General features: G+C 45.7%; 1 protein-coding gene across 3 annotated transcripts in view; it reads left to right on the top strand.

Annotated features, from left to right (window-relative positions):
- NGEF (neuronal guanine nucleotide exchange factor) overlaps positions 1–19,063 on the top strand; it is a 100,791-nt gene that overhangs the window by 13,987 nt on the left and 67,741 nt on the right. For 2 of the 3 annotated variants that reach the window (XM_075004511.1, XM_075004510.1), the window contains exons 2-3: positions 12,092–12,449; positions 15,692–15,812. In XM_075004511.1, the coding sequence (XP_074860612.1) occupies positions 12,170–12,449; positions 15,692–15,812 (401 nt within the window). In that variant the 5' untranslated portion in view covers positions 12,092–12,169. Of the gene's footprint in view, positions 1–12,091; positions 12,450–13,768; positions 13,909–15,691; positions 15,813–19,063 lie in introns of those variants that run through there. The other variant, XM_075004512.1, reaches the window with a different exon arrangement.

Below are 19,063 nucleotides of genomic sequence, written 5' to 3'. Positions count from 1 at the left end.
GTCATCCTTGCTCTTCTAAACTCAGCAGCAGCAACTGTACAATTTTGATGAATCAAGCATTTTTTACAAAAAAAAATTAGTAAATATATGTATAACTGACTTTTTCAGTATTGTGAAAAGTATTTATAGAACAATAAACCTTTCAACAACCAAATACCTCTGATCTGACTCCAGCTCCCATTCCACTAGGAAGATGAGTCTGATAGGCAGCTGCCCCCTACTCAAAAGCCTGCCTCATCTTACTTCTATTCCCAGACCATAAGAGAGTATGACAAAAGGCCTTCTGCTCTGGGACTGAGCAAAGTACTTAGAATAGCCAGAGCACCAAGAGCCGTGCTGCCTGGGACTCTGATCTCAAGAGATCTCCAAAGTTAAACAAGGCTGGTCACAGCCAGTACTTGAAACAGGAGAACTGCAACAAAACAGAGTTCCTGGAGAAAGTGGTATCAGAGGTTACTGGGGAGGGGAGCAGGGGCACCACTCCCCAAGTGTCAGTACAAACTAGTGACTCAGTCTGGTGTTAGAGGAAGCATAGTCTTGGAGGTGACGTGTTCGGTGAAAGAGAGAGGGCACCAAGGTCCTCATCAGCTGCAGACACTGAAACATGCTGTGTGATTTGCAAGAGTATCAAAGCAAAGAGGGAATTAGAATTTCCACAGGAGACTGCAGCTAACTCAGGAATTCACTGACAACAAGTCTAAATGCAATGCAGTACTGGAAAGGCTGGCAGCTACCAGCACTTGGTTTACACAAGCACTTCCTTCTGCTTACCACTACTGTTATCACCAGTGATAGCTATAAAGTAAAATCTCCTTACAGTCTGTCATGGGAAAGCACAAATGCCTGAGCAAACAGGGCAAAGTGATCAGTCATCACTAAAATTCTCCCTTCGCCTTGGGTCTGAGAGTTGGTCCATGCAGACTAACTCCATTGAAAATATACACGTATATTGATCGGGCCAGCTGCCCTTTCACATATGGATGCTGGTATTATTCTTATTTCTTGCCTTTAGCTCTGACATCTTTGGCTTGATGTAACAGATAAAAAAGTACTATGCTTGAAACAAATCCACTTCCCATGCCTAGGGATCATGCAACCCCACAGTCTGCTCTGAGTGCGCATTAGATGCTAGACGTCAGTTACATTCACCATCATCTTTGAGCCCACAGAGTGTCCCGGCTTTCAAATATCAACCGTTCTATTCCTTGGAAGCAAATACAGCTTCCTTCTTCCCACACACATCCATAGGACTGACTTTTCTTCCAGGAATCTTATCAATTTTTAAAGTTACAATCAGTTTCTGGAGCTTTATCTAATAAGCCAAGATCAATCAATTTTCATACAAGAGCATCGCTGTCAGAGAGCAAAGCTTCTGCCCAAGCAAATGCATCACACTCTAAATTCTCTCTTGAGTCACAAGCAGTCTTTCCTCTATTTTTTTCCATCCAGGAGCAGAAAAAAAAATGTTTTGAGCACCACGGCACATGCTGATGTACACTACAATTACAAACACATGCTGCCCACTGTGGGTGGCTGTGGCATTCTGCTAATCGGCTGGGTGGCACCTGAATCTCTCCTGGGCGGCGAACACTGGTCACAAGGCATATCTTTAGTACAGCTTTACATGCAGCATTTGGCATCGTCATCTTGGGTCAGCACATCTGCCTGTAAGATAAACTCTAGTATTCCAATGCTGACAAACCTAAATGCATTTACAGGGGTACCCAATTGCAGTGTGGTCCATAGGTGGCTGAGTAGTGAGTTGTAAGAACAGACCCTCAACATATTGCTTTTCAGGGACGACTAAGACAAATTCTTGACCTTGCTGAAGACTCACAATTTGCCTGGGTTCCCAGCATTGGGTTGACCCACTCATGCACAGCCCCACTAACAAAAAGGCTGTTGGAGGGCAGTCTTAATGAAGCTATTTCTCTGCATCAAATGAGGAAAATATCATACATACTGTTCATACTTGATCTGCTAATGCCCTTTGAATTAATACAGCTACATGAGAATTGAAAGTGTTATCTTCATAGTTATCTGTTCTCCCTGAACTCACCACAAGAGACTGACTGTTACAAAATTCTGCTAGAATTTTTTGAGGGTATCAGCAAACATCCGGATAAGGGTGATCCAGGGGATATAGTGTACTTGGACTTTCAAAAAGCCTTTGATAAAGCGCCTCCACAAAGGCTCTTAAACAAAGTAGGTGCTTGTGAGTAGGGCCCTACCGAATTCTCCATCTTTTATGGTCAATTCTACGGCCATAGGATTGGAACACTGGTAAATTTCACATTTACAGCAGTTTAAGTGGACATACTGCACCAGACCAAAGGTCCATTGAGCCCAGTATCTTGTCTGCTGACAGTGGCCAATGCTAGGTGTCCCAGAGGGAGTGAACTGAACACGTAACAATTTCTTTCCTGCAGTCCATCTCCAGCTTCTGACAAACAGAGGCTAGGGATGCCACTCCATACCCAATCTGGTTATGAGCCATTAATGAACCTAACCCCCATGGCTGTATCTAGGAATTTGAAATCTGAAATTTCAGTGTTGTAACCATGGGGTCCTGACCCAAAAGGGGCTGGAGAGGGTCACAAATCTTTTGTAGGGGACTCATGAGATTGCCATCCTCAGTTCTGTGCTGCCTTCACATTTGAGAGTGCCCTCCAACAGAAAGACACACCTGGAGGTGAGCTGGGTCAGGGCTGGTCCCCTCCTTCACTCCCCAGAACAATGTGTAGGGGAGGGGCAAGTCCTGTCCCTCCCCAGCGTGGTCAGAGGTGGGAGCCCCCTTAGCTGGGGCACTCCCAGGAAGAAAGACATCAGATTTCATGAGAAGGGTTTATTTCAGGGTCCCGATGCATTTTTCACAGCCAGGAAATTGCTAGGCCCCAGAGCACATAAGATAAGAGGGAAAATCCTCTCATGGATCTCTAAAAGAGAGGAAACAAAGGTAGGAAAAAATTATCAATTTTCACAGTGCAAAGAGGTAAATAAGGATGTCTCCTAAGGATCTATACTGTGATCAGTGCTGTTCAACGTATGCATAAACAATCTGGAAGAGAAGGTAGCAGTAAGATCACAAAGTTTGCAGATGATACAAAATCATTCAAGATACCTACATCCAAAACTGACCGTGCAGTGTAACCAAGAGATCTCACAGAAGAGGACAACAAAATAGCAGACAAAATTGTTTGTGGATAAAGGGAAGTGAGGAACATTGGAAAACATAATCCCAACTATACCTATAGAGTGATGAGGTCTAAATTAGCTGTTACTATTCAAGAAAGATCTTGGAATCATTGCAGATAGTTCTCCAAAAATATCTGCTCAGTGTGCAGCAGTCAGTGAGCCAGTCAGTCAAAAGCAGTAAGAGAAATGTTAGGATCCATTCAGAAAAAGGATAAATAAGACAGGAAACATCATAACACAACTATGGAAATTCGTGATACACCCACCCCTCAATTACTGCATACAAAAAAAGATATATTCAATTGGAAAAAGATACAGAGAAGGACAACAAAATGATTACAGGTATGGAACATCTTCCACATGAGGAGAGAGGTTGGAAGGCTGGGACTGTACTGCTTGGAACAGAGACAACTAAGTGGGGACATAACAGAGGTTTATCAAACCATGAATAATGTGGAGAAAAGAAACTGGGACCGCCCTTTCACATAAACACATGAACCAGGGATCACCCAATGGAAACGACAGGCAGCTGGTTTAACAAAAGCACAAGGATGTACTTCCCACAACACACAATTAGCTGCCGGAACTAGTTGCCAAGGAATATTGTGAAGGCCAAAAAGTACAACTGGGTTAAAATAATTAGATTAATTAATGGAAGGTAGATCCGTCTGTGACTATTAACCAGGACAAGGACACAATCCTATGTTTTGTGGGAGCTAAACCTATGCCTGCCAGAACCCAGGAATGGACAATAGAGGATGGATCACTTGAAGCACTGTCAGAAGACAGATACTGAGCTAGATGGACCATTGGTCAGACCCAGTACTGCCGTTCTCACATTTTAATGGTTATAGCTATCCAGATGGTTAATTCTCCCACAATTGTAAAAATCCTATTCTCCTCCACTGTGCTTATTTCTGTTGCGACACCTATCCTGGGGAGTGTGGGCAGGGGGGAGGGAAAGCCGTTAGCCTCTCAGTGACTCACCTGCTCAATTTGGACAACATATACTCCCACAGAAGGGGAAAAAGTGCCTCTTGCAGAAATAACATTAATCATTTTGTTTCTTTTTTTTTCCTAACGCCACACACATTTAAATAAGAATGTAGCTGCATCTTTGAACAATTGAAGTAAGTAAGATTCACATGACCATGCAACATCTCTTTCTGTAGAAGATGCCTTCCTTTAGGTGCAAGGAGGACCTCTGTGTGCTTTCGAGGCATCCGGGAGGTCACTGAAAGGAGTGAAAAGGCACACAAACCTCAGTTCTGTGTCCCCTTTGGAGACTTGGATGCACTGGTAATTATCCCACAGTGGCTAACGACTCCTGTAAGGACCTCAACCCCTTGTTTATGAAGAAAAAATACAGTTATGATTTGGGACACCCTGACAATGGCTTCAGCACCAGTATAGGGTACAAGAGAGAGTCTCTGCCGCAAGATGTTCACAGTCTAGGCAGGAGAGATGAAAGGCAACACACAGAGGGTTTTTGTAACAGAGAGATAGACATGCTAGTCTATATACTATCAAAACAAAAAAGCAGTCCAGTAGAACTTTAAATACTAACAAAATTATGCATTAGGTGATGAGTTTTCGTGGGACAGACCCACTTCTTCAGATCATAGCCATACCAGAACAGACTCAATATTTAAGGTACCAGAGAACCAAAAATAGTAATCAGGGTTGACAAATCAGAAAAAATATTATCAAGGTGAGCAAATCAGAGAGCAGAGGTGCAGAAGGCAGGGGAGTCAAGAATTAGATAAAGCAAAGTATGCAAAAAAGCCCCTATAATGAGCTAGAAAATTGCCATCCCAGTTCAAACCACGTGTTAATGTGTCAAATTTGAATATAAAAGAGCAGCCTTTCTTTCCAAACTGCTGTGAAAATTTCTCTTCAGTAAAACACAGGCTTTCAGGTCATTAACAGAATGGCCCACTCCATTAAAGTTCTGGCTGACAGGTTGTGAATCAGGAGTGTTATTACATCTGTTTTATGCCCATTAATTCTTTGTCTAAGCGAGTTTGAATTCTGTCCAATATACAAAGCATCGAGGCATTGCCGGCACATGATGGCATATATGATGTTAGTTGAAGAACATGAGAATGTGCCCGTGATTCTGTGAATAACCTGGTTAGGTCCAGTGATGGTATTTCCAGAATAGACATGTGGACAAAGTTGGCAATGGGCCTTGTTGCAAGGAAAAGTTCCAGCACTGGTGTTCCTGTGGTATAGACTGTGGGTGTTGGTGAGAATCCTCATAAGGCTGGGAGGTTGTCTGTAGGAGAGAACAGGCCTGTCACCTAGGGCCTTCTGGAGTGTGGCATCCTGATTAAGGATAGGTTGTAGGTCTTTAATAACGTATTGCAGTGGTATGAGTTGGGGGCTGTAGGTAATGATCAGTGGTGTTCTGTTATTGGCTTTTTTGGGCCTATCTTGGACTAGCTGGTCTCTGGGTATTCATCTGGCCCTGTTGATTGGTTTTTTTTATTTTTCCTGGTGCGTAATTCAGATTTATGAATATTTGGTAGATATCTTGTAATTTTTGGTCTCTGTCAGTGGGGTCAGAGCAAATTGATTGTACCTAAGGGCTTGACTATAAACAATGGATCTAGTTGTGTGTGCAGGATGGAAGCTAGCTAAGAGGGTTTTTGGTTTCAGTTACATTGCTGCTGACTTACGTGTAGGGCACGCCCTGGGAAAAGCCTGTCTCCAGGCAGGGGAAAGGGAAGTGAATGAGAAGCAGGTGGTGGTTTACAGAGCAGGGGTGGTGAGGCCGGGCTAAGCTTCATCTGTCTCCAAGTTAATGGAGAAAAAAAACTTATGGTAGCATTAATAGTGCAGGATCAAGCCTTCTGTACAGATATGGGGAGAAAACATGGGAAAGAGGATAAGTGGTCAGCAATAGCATATCCCTTCTTTGTTCTCTCCTCGTTGGCAGCAGCTCTTCCTCCTGTTCTTTTTTGTTCTGAGCCATGGAAAACCATAAGCTCAATGAGTCTTGTTATTGCTAAGTTATTTAAATACCCCAAATTAACATAATAAACAACAAATTTGTCCTTCAAACATTTCCTATTTAAACGTTAACCTTAAAAGAAGAGTTCAAACCAAACCCCAGCTCCGAACTCTCCTAAACTTCAGGGAAGTTCGGATCCAAAAATCAAAACTTTGTGGCTGGGCCGCACATGTCTAAAGGGCTGAAAACTTCTTCAGTTCCTGATCTGAACCTCATGGTAAGACAGAAGAAGTCAATCACCTCATCTGCCCACACTGGCCAAACCCTGTGAGAACTGTCTCTGCTGGCTGTCCAGGGTTAATAGCTCAGTGGTAGAGAACCAGCTGTCCAGGGTTAATAGCTCAGTGGTACAGAACCCAACCTATACTTCTGGGATCCCAGGTTGTGTTGCCTGTTTCTATGTGAGCCTACAGTTACGCCATCTCTCTCCCTTGCCAGCAGCCCATAAAGGGAACAATTCTTCCTAAGACTTCTGTTAGCACCAGTGGGCCACAGAGAACCTGCCTGGGCTATATAAGGATGATTTAAAGAGAGAAAGGGACACACGAATGAACGGTTAAACCGTCCACTCCATCTTGACCCAGTTTTTGCTGGGGAAGATGAGAGCGCTAACCTGGCCTCTCCTCCAATCACCCTGCCTCCGTGGGTCACAAGTGAGGATGGCAAATTCAAGACAAATAACTGAGAAATAAGCAGACACCACCAAAATAGTGGTTAATATACCATTAGATCAGCATTTATTAAATTGGGGTCCATATATCCTTGCGGGTCCACAAGAGTACTCCAGCAGGTCTGGTGGCCCCACTGATCAACTCCTTCCCCTCCCTCCTAATGCTTCCTGCGTGCTGGAGTTACCCAGGGGACAGAAGCAACTAAGGGAAAGTGTAAGGAGAAAGGGGAAAGGTAAGGCAGCCCCTGTTTCAAAAGATGTAGGTACCCCTCTCTTCCCGTATCTATCACCAGAGTTGGATAATCCCCATGTGTTCCCCCTCCCACTGTAGCATAAATAATGAAGGAAACACTTTAAATAAATTCACAAAGTGTATTATAAGGTTAAATTACAGCAACTGGAAAATGTGAATGAGAATAATCAAACAAACAATCAAGCAATAATAAGTATCTGATCATAAACATACAACTAAATAGCAGTGCTTGGTTGTATACAAAAAGGCATGAAGCCTAGCCCTGAATACCCATTTAATCAGAATCAGGAAGAACCCCAGAAAGAAAAAAAAAATAATGCAACTTTATACTTTGGATGCTGTGTAGCCAAAGCCTGGGACCTACAACCCTTAAGCTAAATTTTAATCTCTTGTGGAGGAACTCCAGGGAGATCCCAATGAAGATGCTCTGTCTCCTTTTTTGGTGGTACAGCTCCAATGGCCTGGTGCAGATAGAAGTGCAGATGGGACCACTCACACCTCTCTTAGATGGAACAGCCACACCCAAATGCTTCTCAGATGGAATAGAGGGCTCCCACCCCCACTTGACAGCCAGGTACTATAATAGTCTCAGGGCCATGTGCAACAGTCTTAGTGCCACGGGCACAAATTAGTGCTGTGTGCAGAGTTATGCACCTTCCTGAGGTAATGGAATTCTGTCAGGTTTTGGCAGGAAAATCCAGTCGAGACTGGCTTAGTCCCTGACCCTGAGTTCCAAGATGGACTCCCTCTTTTTAAGATGGAGTCTCTTCCTTGTTTTAGGCACAAGCATCCAGATACCTCATAACTTATTAATATTAGCATATTTAAGACAGCTAGTTATTACAATACCCCTCAACACTGGAGAGCAGCCATTCTGCAGCATGCACAAGCACTGGGGTTGGGGAGAAGTGCTGATGGATATACTTGGGGGAAGAGGTAAAGGTGGTGCGGCAGGGCTGGACCTGTAGCAGAAGGAGGTGGGGCAGGAGGTGGGTTTTGTGCGGAAAGGCTAGAGTTGGGGGGTGGTACCTGGGGTTGAGTGGGAGGCCAGGGAACACTTAGAGGTTGGTGAAAACTTGTAAATTAAATTAGGAGGTCCTTGCATTGGTTTACTGAAGTGTGAGAATTATTGCATTAGATTAGAGCAAGCCAAGCCAACAATGAAAGTAAACTTCTGTCACACCACACTTGTTAGTAAGAAGTCCAAGCCTCCTTTGGCACATCAGTCCTTGTCTCACCACGCAGACAGACTTGATGAGGAGCAGTTATTGAAAACTAATACAGTATCTTCAAACATATCTCTTCAGAAACTTCTTCTGAAGTTAAAATATCAACCACATAGCCAGCCCATGATATAACTCAAATTTTATAAAAAAAATCATGGTGATGTCAGTACTTGAGTAGCTAAAATCTAAAGGTTTAAAGAGGAAAGTAGGAGAGAGTTAAAATGATTAACTGATCACATACCATCACTACGAATTCTTATATCAGGTTTTTAGCAGTGATGGAATAAAATGCTAGTTTAAAAATGTCTCTCTCTAAATTACCCAAATAATGTAGGGATAATCAGTCCTTGCTTATAGTATAGCTCCCTTGTTAGAAATCCAACCCAGAGAAATGAAGCAGGAAAAGATGACAATATGGAGATGTTTTAGAACCTTGTATACCTGCTCCATATGCTTGGAAATTCACTGTTCCATCCCAAACAAAATTCTCAGCGGTTTGTGGAAAAGTACAGACACACCCTGGCATGGTTTGCTGACTCACCAGGGCAAGCCACTGGTCACTTGGATTCTAAAGCTGTCTGCTGGAAGAGCCATCTGAGCAGAATGAGTTTCTTCTATGCTCCATGGAGAGAGTTAAATTGCCTCTGATGAGTGATCAATACAAAGTTGTCTGGCCCAATGCAAATTTTACCCGATGTTGTTACTCCAGGATGAAACACTTGAAATATTGGTACATAAACAATACTCCTAACATTAGATGCAAAGATGATACATGCATACAGATGGGATATAATATTTGACAGACTGTAATTTTTCCATTGATACCTTACAAAACGTACTGTGTTCTAGGATTTGTTGCAGTTGTGTAACAGCGGCAGCAAAATTAACATACATGCTCATATTTCAATCACACAGCATCACCCCCCACAAATAATCCATAGCCCTTCCTCCTTTCCAGAAAAGCACCCTGGAAACCCATAGGAAATCAGCTAGAGCTGAAAGCACAAAAGCTGCTCAGGATCAGCCTACATCCTAAGCATTACAAAGCCCAAAGCAACTTTTGCCAGAGTAGGAGTAGCAGCCCCATTTCTGTGGTCCAGCAGATTAGTGTGAGAAAGGATAAGAAATTATGATGCTCCATAACTTATCCTTCACATTAATCCTTGCAATCTCCAGATCACACTGGTGTTTGGCTGCTAAGGAGGCTAGAAATACTTCAAAATACTGTCATGTCCACATGCCAATCCATTAGTACAAGGATTGGCAGAGTCCTCTGTGGCAACACGCTAATGTTTAGCTAAAGGAGCGCATAAGGAAACCTTTGTGAAATAAAGTCATATTGTGTCTGCAAGCCCAGTTGTCATACAAGCCTGCCTTAGGAATTTTTCCTCCACACAAGAAATTACAGGTTCTTCCCATGTCTGCATCACAGGCAAGTGTGTGTTGTGAGTAAGAGACTGGGAAGTAACGTGTCTTGCAGGACCGCAGAAAGGGGTCAATTTCTTACATTAAGGGAACCCTGTAGTGTTGTTATAAAGTTGAAAATCATTATAAAGTTATTATAAAGAGGAGAGTGCTAAATTGTTCTCCTTAACTATCAAGGATAGGACATGTCGTAATGGGCTTAACTTGCAGTAAGGGAGGTATAGGTTGGACACTGGGAAAATGTCCTCTCCTGGTGGATAAGCACTGGAACAAATTATCAACGGAGGTTCTGGAATCTGCTGTCGGAGGTTTTTAAGAAGAAGTTAGACAAACACCTGTCAGGAACAGTCTAAATCCAGGGTATCAAACTTATTTAATCCCACTCCCATCCCTGTGTAGTCATCTTCCTTCCCAACCTCTCATCCCAGGTACCCAGTCAGTAGCCACCATTCTCTGGCCATCCAGCCCTGAAGGCAGAGCAGAAAGCAGTAGCTGATGGCAGAACAATACCATGCCACCCTTATTTCTCCAGTGCTGTTGGCATCTGTGCTGCTTTCAGAGCTGCCCGGCTCTAAATGTGCACAGTAAATTTATCCTAAGGCTTCTCAGCCCTATCCCACCCAAATATATCCCATGGCCCCCGGGAGGTGACCTGTAACAGTTTCGGCCAGCAGAATGCACGCACCTCTGGGCAATGCAGGCCTCTGCACCATTTCCAAGTCAGGGTACTGCTGAACCTGGGACAGGCAACTGTCTCCTAGAGTCTAGTCCCTTTTAACGGAGCTGCAGGCAGGTAATATATGCACCCAGGATCTGGGCAGGGTTGGCTTGCCACCCAGTCACAGCCCTAGGCCTGGACAAACATCCAACACAGTTAGCAGTTCAGGGTGCCTTGGCGGCTACAAAACACCATTAGAGAGTGCTGGCCCTGGTTCACAGCAGGCACCAGACAAACAGTCAATAGTTTAGGTCACCTGGGCCCTGGTGCAATCTGGGCAGCAAACAACATCAGTGCAGGTCGCCCAGGCCCTGTTGCAGGGCAGGGCAGCAAACAAATGCCCACCAAAAGCAGCGTGAGTTGGGAGAGGCAAGGGTCTGCCTCTGCAGGGGTGGGGTGGGGTGGGGTGGGGTGAGGGCTGCAGGCCAACCCACTCCACTGTGTCCCAGCCCAGGACCCTAACAACAGTTCTCACCAGGGGCTGGGTAGTGGGGATCCAGATGACAACACACTACCATGGGCTTGGGTGGAGCATTCCCTGGACCATTTCCTACCTCCACCTCCAGCAGTGCCTGGTCCCACTCGGGGTGCTTGGTGAGATTGGGAAGACAGACCTCCTCCAGGTAAGTAGGGGCTAGTAGGTCCGGCCAGTCAGGCATCTCCATATCATTTGGGTAGTGGACAGTGGTCAAGATTGTGGGCTCCAGCAGGTCCAAGGACTCAGGGCTGCTAGCTGCGGGCAAGATTCCAGGCTCGTGCTCATCTGGGACCCTGGGATAGCTGGCAGTGGGCAGGCTCCCTAGCTTAGCCTGGTTCTCAGGGTGTGGGGCTCACCACAGGCCTGAGGGCCCCAGTAGATCAGGAAAGTCTGGGTACCAGGTCAGAGGCAGGCTCGGGTATGGCCTGGTCCAGTCCAGGCAGCTGGCCAGCTCTTGCCAGCCTGATTGACCAAAGAGAGCCCTTTGGCTCTGGCTCACAGGAGCCTGGTCTGAAGCCTCCACTCTGCTCAGAGACCAGCCTTTTAATGAGCCTTGGGCCCACCTCTGGCATTTCTGGCCCCAGGTGCTGCTCTTTGTGGGGCGGGGCACAGGTGTTCTGGGGGCACCCACCAAGGTCTCCGGGAGGCCTCCAAATCAGGGGGAGGCCACTGCACATCCCTACATGCCCCAGTTTGAGAGCCTCCAGATTAGACAATACTTAGCCCTTCCTCAGTGCAGGTGACTGGATGAGATGACCTCCTGGGGTCTCTTCCTATTCTACATTTCTGTGATACTACCCAGAAGACTTTCCATTTTTCAGTAATTTGCCCTGAGTACCAGACTGATTGGACCAAGGTTGCAGTGTGTGAATGTTATGAGTGTTATGATGGGATGTTAGTGTGCTAGTCCAAATTAATGTTCAAGACACTTCAATAAAGCTGGGTAGGTGTGAGATGTCCCCTTAATCGCAATGCCTTCCTCCCCACCCCACCCCACCCCAACCCCCACAAAATCTGCAGCAGGTGGCAAATTCTGTATCGTAAAAGTGCATTCCGATTTCTTAATTATGTGGAACTTTCTGGAGTTCTTTTATTTTGTTTCTGATTCAGGAGGAAAACAATATGCTGGAGCTTACGGAGGTTACAGGTCTTCTGCCGTTCTGTTCCTAAACGATCATAGCTGTTGTCATGGAGACAGAAGAATTGGAAGAGGTGGAAAGGCACTGCAGAAAAGCAACCAGTGGTGTCAGGAAGGGCAGGTCTCAGGAGACAGCATCGCAGACAGCTGTGATTTCTGAGGACGAGGAGGAGAAGTCAGAGGGTGCTGATGACGTGACCCATGACAGTGCATCACCAACTCACTACATTGCCATTCGAAGAAATTCCAAGTATTATCGGTCCATGAGGCAAAAGGGCAGATGGAAAGAATGCAATAACAGAGAGTGGGGGGACAGCAGGCATGCTGTAGGTGAGTGCCAGCCCCAGAAGTCACTTCTCTTCCTTTTTTCAGTGCAACGACGGGAAGAGAGGAAGCAGGTCAGTGGGGAGGCGGTTCTGGTAGATCAGCACTAGAACAAGAGGGGGATGCCAGAACTTTTGTTTGAGCTCTAATCCTTGCCCATCGTCCACAACTGGAACAGTCAGTGTCCTTAAAGTATTGGTAGCTTAACTGGAGCTGCTAATTAGCCAATGGCAATTAGAACATGTTCACAGTCAGAACGTGAGCAGGCATGGAACCCACGTTCTGCCTCTTTCCAAGAAAAAATAGTGTAAGTAAGGAAAGTCACAAGCAAGAAGGAAGGGAGCCAGTTCTTGGGAACACACACATAGGACAGAGCAGAGAAAGTGAGTCCTATGCAAAAGGAGGACTGCACAGAGTGATAGGGAAATCAACAGTACAAGCAGGAAGGCAGAATGGCCAGGGATACCTGCTTCAGTGTGCACATTATATTCTCGATGGTCTGAGTGCAAGACAGGCCAGAGAAGCCTTCTACTCTCTCACCCAGCAGAGGAGCACATGGCCACATCCCCTGCAAGTGAGCTATGCTTCCCCTGCCAGCATAAACATCATGCCCGTTGCACCTACCTGCCCCCAAACAAAGGCCTGGGGGTTGCTCTCAAGAAAGTGGGCACCTTCTGCTTTTCCAACACAGGGACCCATATGACTCCATCAGCAAAAGGGCTCCTTCTGCCCTGCAGAATGTGTGCAAGTTGATCCCTTCTTCAAGCCAGTTTCTGAGCAGACAACACATGAGCAAGGAGCTGCTGCTTAATATTCTGCTACTGCTCTCAGTGAGGATCCTGGACAGACAGTGTCTGTAGCAGACCTCACCGTCTCCCCGTCAGTACAGCAGCTGAACAAGCTCAGAGAGGGTCTCTCTGCCTCTCCTGCTAAACCATCACATCACTGCAACAGGACCGGCTCAGAGGGGTCATCGCTCTTGCACACCCCTACTGTCCCTGCACCAGGACAGGCCTATAAGAGGGCGTCGCTTCTGTTCTGCCACAGCACCACCGCAGAAAAGGCAGCTCAGAGCCTGAAGTGCCCACCACAGCCTCACTCCTACACTCCTGCATACCCACCGTGTCGTTCCACTGCTGCAGCAGGCTCCGCTCAGAACTGGGCTTTTCTCCTGAATATCTGCAGCAAGAGGGTCATTCGGAGCAACACAGTGCACCTGGCAACACAGCAAGATTTGCTAGAACACTTCTCTCCCCTGCATCACCATTTGCAAGCCCAGCCCTGAGCTCTAGTTTCTGCAGCCAGCTGGAATGGCGTGAGCATTTCTTTTACTTCTTCCTCCCACATTACGGACACCATTCTCTCTCACAACAACTGTGCAGCGTATGCTGTGACAGAAACTTCCATCTCATCACAGGAACCTCTTCTCACAGCATTTGCTGACGCACCTGGAAACGAAGGATGGGTGAGCTCTTTTATCTTTACTTCTAACCTATTTGAATAGCATGGGTCCAAACATTGGACTCACAGGTTAATTGGTTCACATTCCACTAAGGAAAAATGCTGGAACAAAGGAGGAGAGAAAAGAAGAGAAAACCAGTGAAAAAAGTAGGATGGAATATAGATCAGGAAGAAAAATCCAGTTTGAAAAGCAAGAAGTGAGAGCAGAGAACCAGAACAAGAGAAAAACAAAAACAGAATGGAAACAAAACCCAGCACAGACAATGGCCTAGTTTTGAGCATGGCCTTAAGAGTTAATATAAGCTTCCCTTTAGTCAGCAAAAGAGGTTGGTTTTGGTAATGTAGCTCCTCTGGCAGGGGAAGAGTGTTTAAATGAAAGAAGAGGAAGGTAGGGGAACTCAAGGTAGTTTTGCGAATCCCCAGAAACTGACACACAGATTGGCAAAACCTTGGCCTTCAGCCATTTCTCATGAAGACCCAGTGGCATCAGCAAGGAGGGCATCACCGTGGTGAGCCATCAACACAACTGGGATTTCTACCTCAACTTTCATTTCCTGTGAAAGACCCTCAGGTTCCTTTGAGGGAAAGTGGAGGCACAATTAAGGTTAACGTGCCTCCTCCTACTGAAAAGTTTACTTAATTTGTCTTCCAATCAACTGAACTCTCCTTCCTGGCACAATGTAGAAGCTATGAAAGTCCTGGCATGGCAAAAACATCCCCGCACCCCAAAGAAGTCCACAGCTAATCCCATCTCCCTAAATAGCCCAGATGAAAGTTAGTGACTCTGAGGCCCAAGTTTTCAGGGGCTAAAAATCTACTTACATGCGCAAAAATGCACCTGTATGTCTACATTCATTTTCTCATTTCATTGCATATGCATTTGAGGTAAACGCACACGTCATCATCTGCAGGCAAGTGTACACATATGGACCTAAGGCCTGCTCATGTGACAAGTTGTCTTAGGAACCAATGTACAGCCCAATGTGCCTACACAGAGTGACCACATTGCCCTATAGCAAATATGGGACACTGCCCTCCAGGAGTTGGGGCTGCTGTCCCATGTCAGGACTCCTTGGTGATGGGGGCTGCTGCCCCATGGTGAGGCACCAGGGATGGGGGCTCTGCAGCTTCCCAATGAGGGGGAACAGGGGATGGGGGTTCCAAAATCTTCTCTGTTGGGGTGGAGGATGGTGAAAAGAGGGGCTTTGCAGCCTCCCAGCAGTGAGGGCCAGAGAACAGGACAGCCACCCCATGGAAGAGCTTCCTTGTAGCAGGAGTTGCTTCCCGTAGCCATGGGACTCCAGGAAACAAGGCAGCTGCCCAGTGGTGGCGCTCATTGGCAGCATGGGCTGCCACCGTGGTGTGCCAGGGAATGGGGCAGCTGTCCCACAGAGGATCTCCCTTGCAGAAGGAGCCGCTGTCCTAAGGCTTAGGGTGCCAGGGAACAAGGCAGATCCCCTGCAGAGGAGCTCCTTGCCAGTGAGGGCTGCCACCCTGAGGCACAAGGCACCAGGGACTGGGCAGCTGTTCTGTAGCAGGGCTCCCCGGCAGCAGAGGCTGCTGCCCCAAGATACTGGGTGTCAGGGAACAGGAACCTCACAAAATACTGTATAATTTACCCATTTTCTTAAATAAGTCGGGACTCCTGTGAGACAGTTTAAATAAGGGACCATCCCAGTAAAAACAGGATGGATGGTCGCTCTGTGCATATATCAGTGGTTCTCCCAGGTCCTTCAGTGGAAACAAGCTGTTACCCATATAAATATTGTCCTTCTTTTCTGTCATAGCTTCACTCAAAAATGGAGACAGCAGAAGCAAGCCTCTGACGGTGGATGTCTTATCTTGGAAAGGACCCCCAGCATCAGTGAAATCTGAAGTGAAAGTCTGGGAAGAACAATTAATTCAGAGGTAAGGAGGAAAACAAGAGGTTGGTGTTGAGAGCCTAAGCTGAACAGCAGGGAAGGTGTGTGAGAGCTACCTGGCACAGAGAATAATTCTTTGGAAGGGGATTGGGTGAATTTATATTCACTGATTCATCTTGTTTCATTTCAGTCTTAAATGCTGTTTGCATCTATACCCATAGAGCACTTAAAACTTTTATGCAAAATCATCATCAGCATGAGTTTGGAGGCAAAGGCTGATGGATGGGAGGGGATGAGAGAGAGAGAGGAAGGAGGAAGTGGGAAAGATGGGCAGGAAAAAGGAGGGAGGATGTGCCTGTAAGCCAGCAATCGTTTTGCCTTTGAAGACACGCGTAAGCTATTTAAGCATTGCAGTTTTCTTTTGAAGTACGGCTTAGTATGATCAAGAGCTACTAATGCGTGCACTAAGGTACTCGTGTTTGGCCTAAATCCCTCGCTTATCAAGGTAACAAAGGCCTTGACCCTGCAAATCTTTTTTCAGTGCACTGCAGAGAATATGCTATAGTTAGCAAATGCTACGTGTGGGCACAAGCAAGGTTGAAGCAAGTCCTCCACAGAATGAAATCTCTACTTCCTCTGAGCCCACTCCCTTATGCTCAAGGTTTATGACCTGGGTGGAAAATAGGAGAGATGGGAGTGGAGGGAATAGACTTAAGTATGCAGGTGACCTTAGCTGTGCATTCTCCTCTTTTGCCTCAGGCCATGTCTGTACTGCCTGGAAAATTGACCCATTCAGGATCTTCTGGGGCTCCATTTCTCATGCCTGGTATGGATGTGCAGAAATCTACCTATCAGGGATCAGCAACTGACCCCTGTAGTCCTTGAGACAGCAAGGAGTAAGGGAAATCATCAGAAGAAACATTCCCATTGACCTTCCTCAGTGGGGACAGCCACGTAAGTCAATTGCAGATAAGTCAATTCTAGTCAAGCAATTGCCATAGCTAGAATTGTATACCTGGAATTGACTTACCTGCCTAGTGTAGACCAAGCTTCAGTTCTGCTGCTAGGCAGGAGGAAGGGATGCGGAGCCACAAACTCCCAAATACAGGATTGTATCCCCTGTACCTTTACATTGTGTGTATATGCACAATACTCCAAACCTATGTTGTCAAGAATCAAACCTTGCGACTTACACCAGAAGCTTTACAGTGGGTTGGGTGGTGCCATTTATAGACCCCAAAGAGTTTGAATGACAGATTCTTTCTAAGAAGTTCACCTAGATCAAGGATCCAATAGAGAGTTTTAGTGCCTGGAAAAATAAATCAGTCAAATCCTATTTAAATAAAAATACAGTGTCCTGGCTGGCACTGGGTGTTCTTTGCTGTTAAACTGAGCCCTTGAAATCAGACAGCTGCAGTATGCTGGAGTGTGAAACCCATCTGCCTTCCTTTTCCTCTCCCTCTGGCATAATCCTGGCTGTCAGCCTCTGACGTCCTGACACTGCCAGTTATGCAACTGGCAAACATGCAAATTAGGATCCTAATTCTGTGTCTAGAACAATGAGGGGCTTGCTGGGAACCAGATTCAATATGCCGGAGTTTGCACGGCCTGACAGGTCAGTGCAGTTAGAAGTCAGGTGTCTCCAAAATGCAGATAGCATGACGGTGCTTGAGGGACAATCACAGCTATTGCAATTGGACAGAGATTTGGCATACAGAATAAGAGCAGAGTTTAAGCTCCTAAATCAAGCCCCTGTCCATAGCTTCTCCTCCATAAAAACAGCTTCAGTTTACAAGAAAGACACTGAAAATACACACTGGGGAATGATCACTGGAACATGGGGGTGTCATTGTACAAACGTTGTTATTCTTACCATTTCTTCTTGGAAAAGAGCAAGCTAAGAAGCCTAAAATGCTACGCAAAGTCTAGGGAAGCATCAAACATCTTACACATCTCACTGTCAGCAAAGGTTTCTCTGAGAGGAGGAGGGTAGGGGTCTGCAGAGCAGGGACACATCCCATTAGAACAGCAAAATAACCCCAGATGGTGCCTCAGGGACTGCAGATCCAGGTTGCTTGTGGCAGCTGGGTTGCTTTCTTGTCACTTTGAGCAGTGACATCAACATGGCAGCATTTGTGCCAGCAGGCACAAGGGGTATTTTAAAATTCATTAGAATAACCAAAGTCTGTGGATATATCAAGGAATGTGTGTGGAATTTACAACTGCAGCAGCTATTTCACAGCCTAGAGCAACACAACATTATTATTCAGGACAGGACATGAGCAGCAATACTACAGCCAATGGAAATCGCAGGGGGAATTTGCAGGAGGAAGAACCTAATCTCAATCTGGACAGAATATTGGCCTTAACACCCTGTCCAGGGGTTCTTAATAACCACAAGTAGCAAAGATAGTTGCTTTATATTTCATTTAAAGCACAGGAAGCTGTGCTACAAAAGTACTTACTAAAATAAGTTACATTGAGAGTGGTTTACTGACCACAAATACTCACTGTGATGGTTCTCAGGGTACCCAGGACAGAGAATTGTCTTATTACCCTGTGCCTCCAGCATGAGGGAGTCTTGCTTGTTCTCAGCAGGCTGCCAGCTGCCTAAAAACCAAACAGCCTGTTAGCTACTCAAACACTCTTCTGAGATATGCCAGCCTGTACTTGGCTTGCAGTGTAACAATAGGTGCATCCCAGTTCCCTTTGAATATTCTTGGGTGATATGCAGCCCTGACCCTGAGTCCTGACCCCACAGAAATACCAAGCCCCCATCCCCAGGAGACCAGTATGCACTTGTAAGAGTCAACTGAGGATCAGCACTGTACTTAATGCCAAAGAACAGAAATGTATTTATGGTGAAAAATAGAATAAGTTTATAAATCAAAGATTCAAATGACTGTGACTCCAAATACTGGAAACAAATGGTTAAACACCAAACCCAGACTATGCTTTCTAAGCACAAAACTAACAGGTTAACCTGTTTAAAAAAAGAATCTTAACGAACCCTACATTGTCTGCAGCATTTTCCACCAATGCTGGCTGAGATCCTGTTTCCATTACTATAAAGGTGCTGTCCATTTACTTCCTAAGTGCAGGATGAGGGGGTGTCTTATTTCCCTCCTAGATATACCCCCCAAAGTTTATCATCTTTGCACACAGCCACAATTCCCCCTACCTAATCCCCCCCCTCACACACATGCTTTTTCTTATGTGCTCCTTGCTTGTTGATTTTGAATATAACTAGGCATCCACTCTGTTAGTTTTCAATTCTTAATTTACACATTCCTTATC

This window comes from Carettochelys insculpta, chromosome 10, assembly GCF_033958435.1.
Source record: "Carettochelys insculpta isolate YL-2023 chromosome 10, ASM3395843v1, whole genome shotgun sequence".
NCBI lineage: Eukaryota > Metazoa > Chordata > Testudines > Carettochelyidae > Carettochelys > Carettochelys insculpta.
Note: the sequence above shows the minus strand (reverse complement) of the source record. Positions and strands in the feature narration are given on the sequence as shown.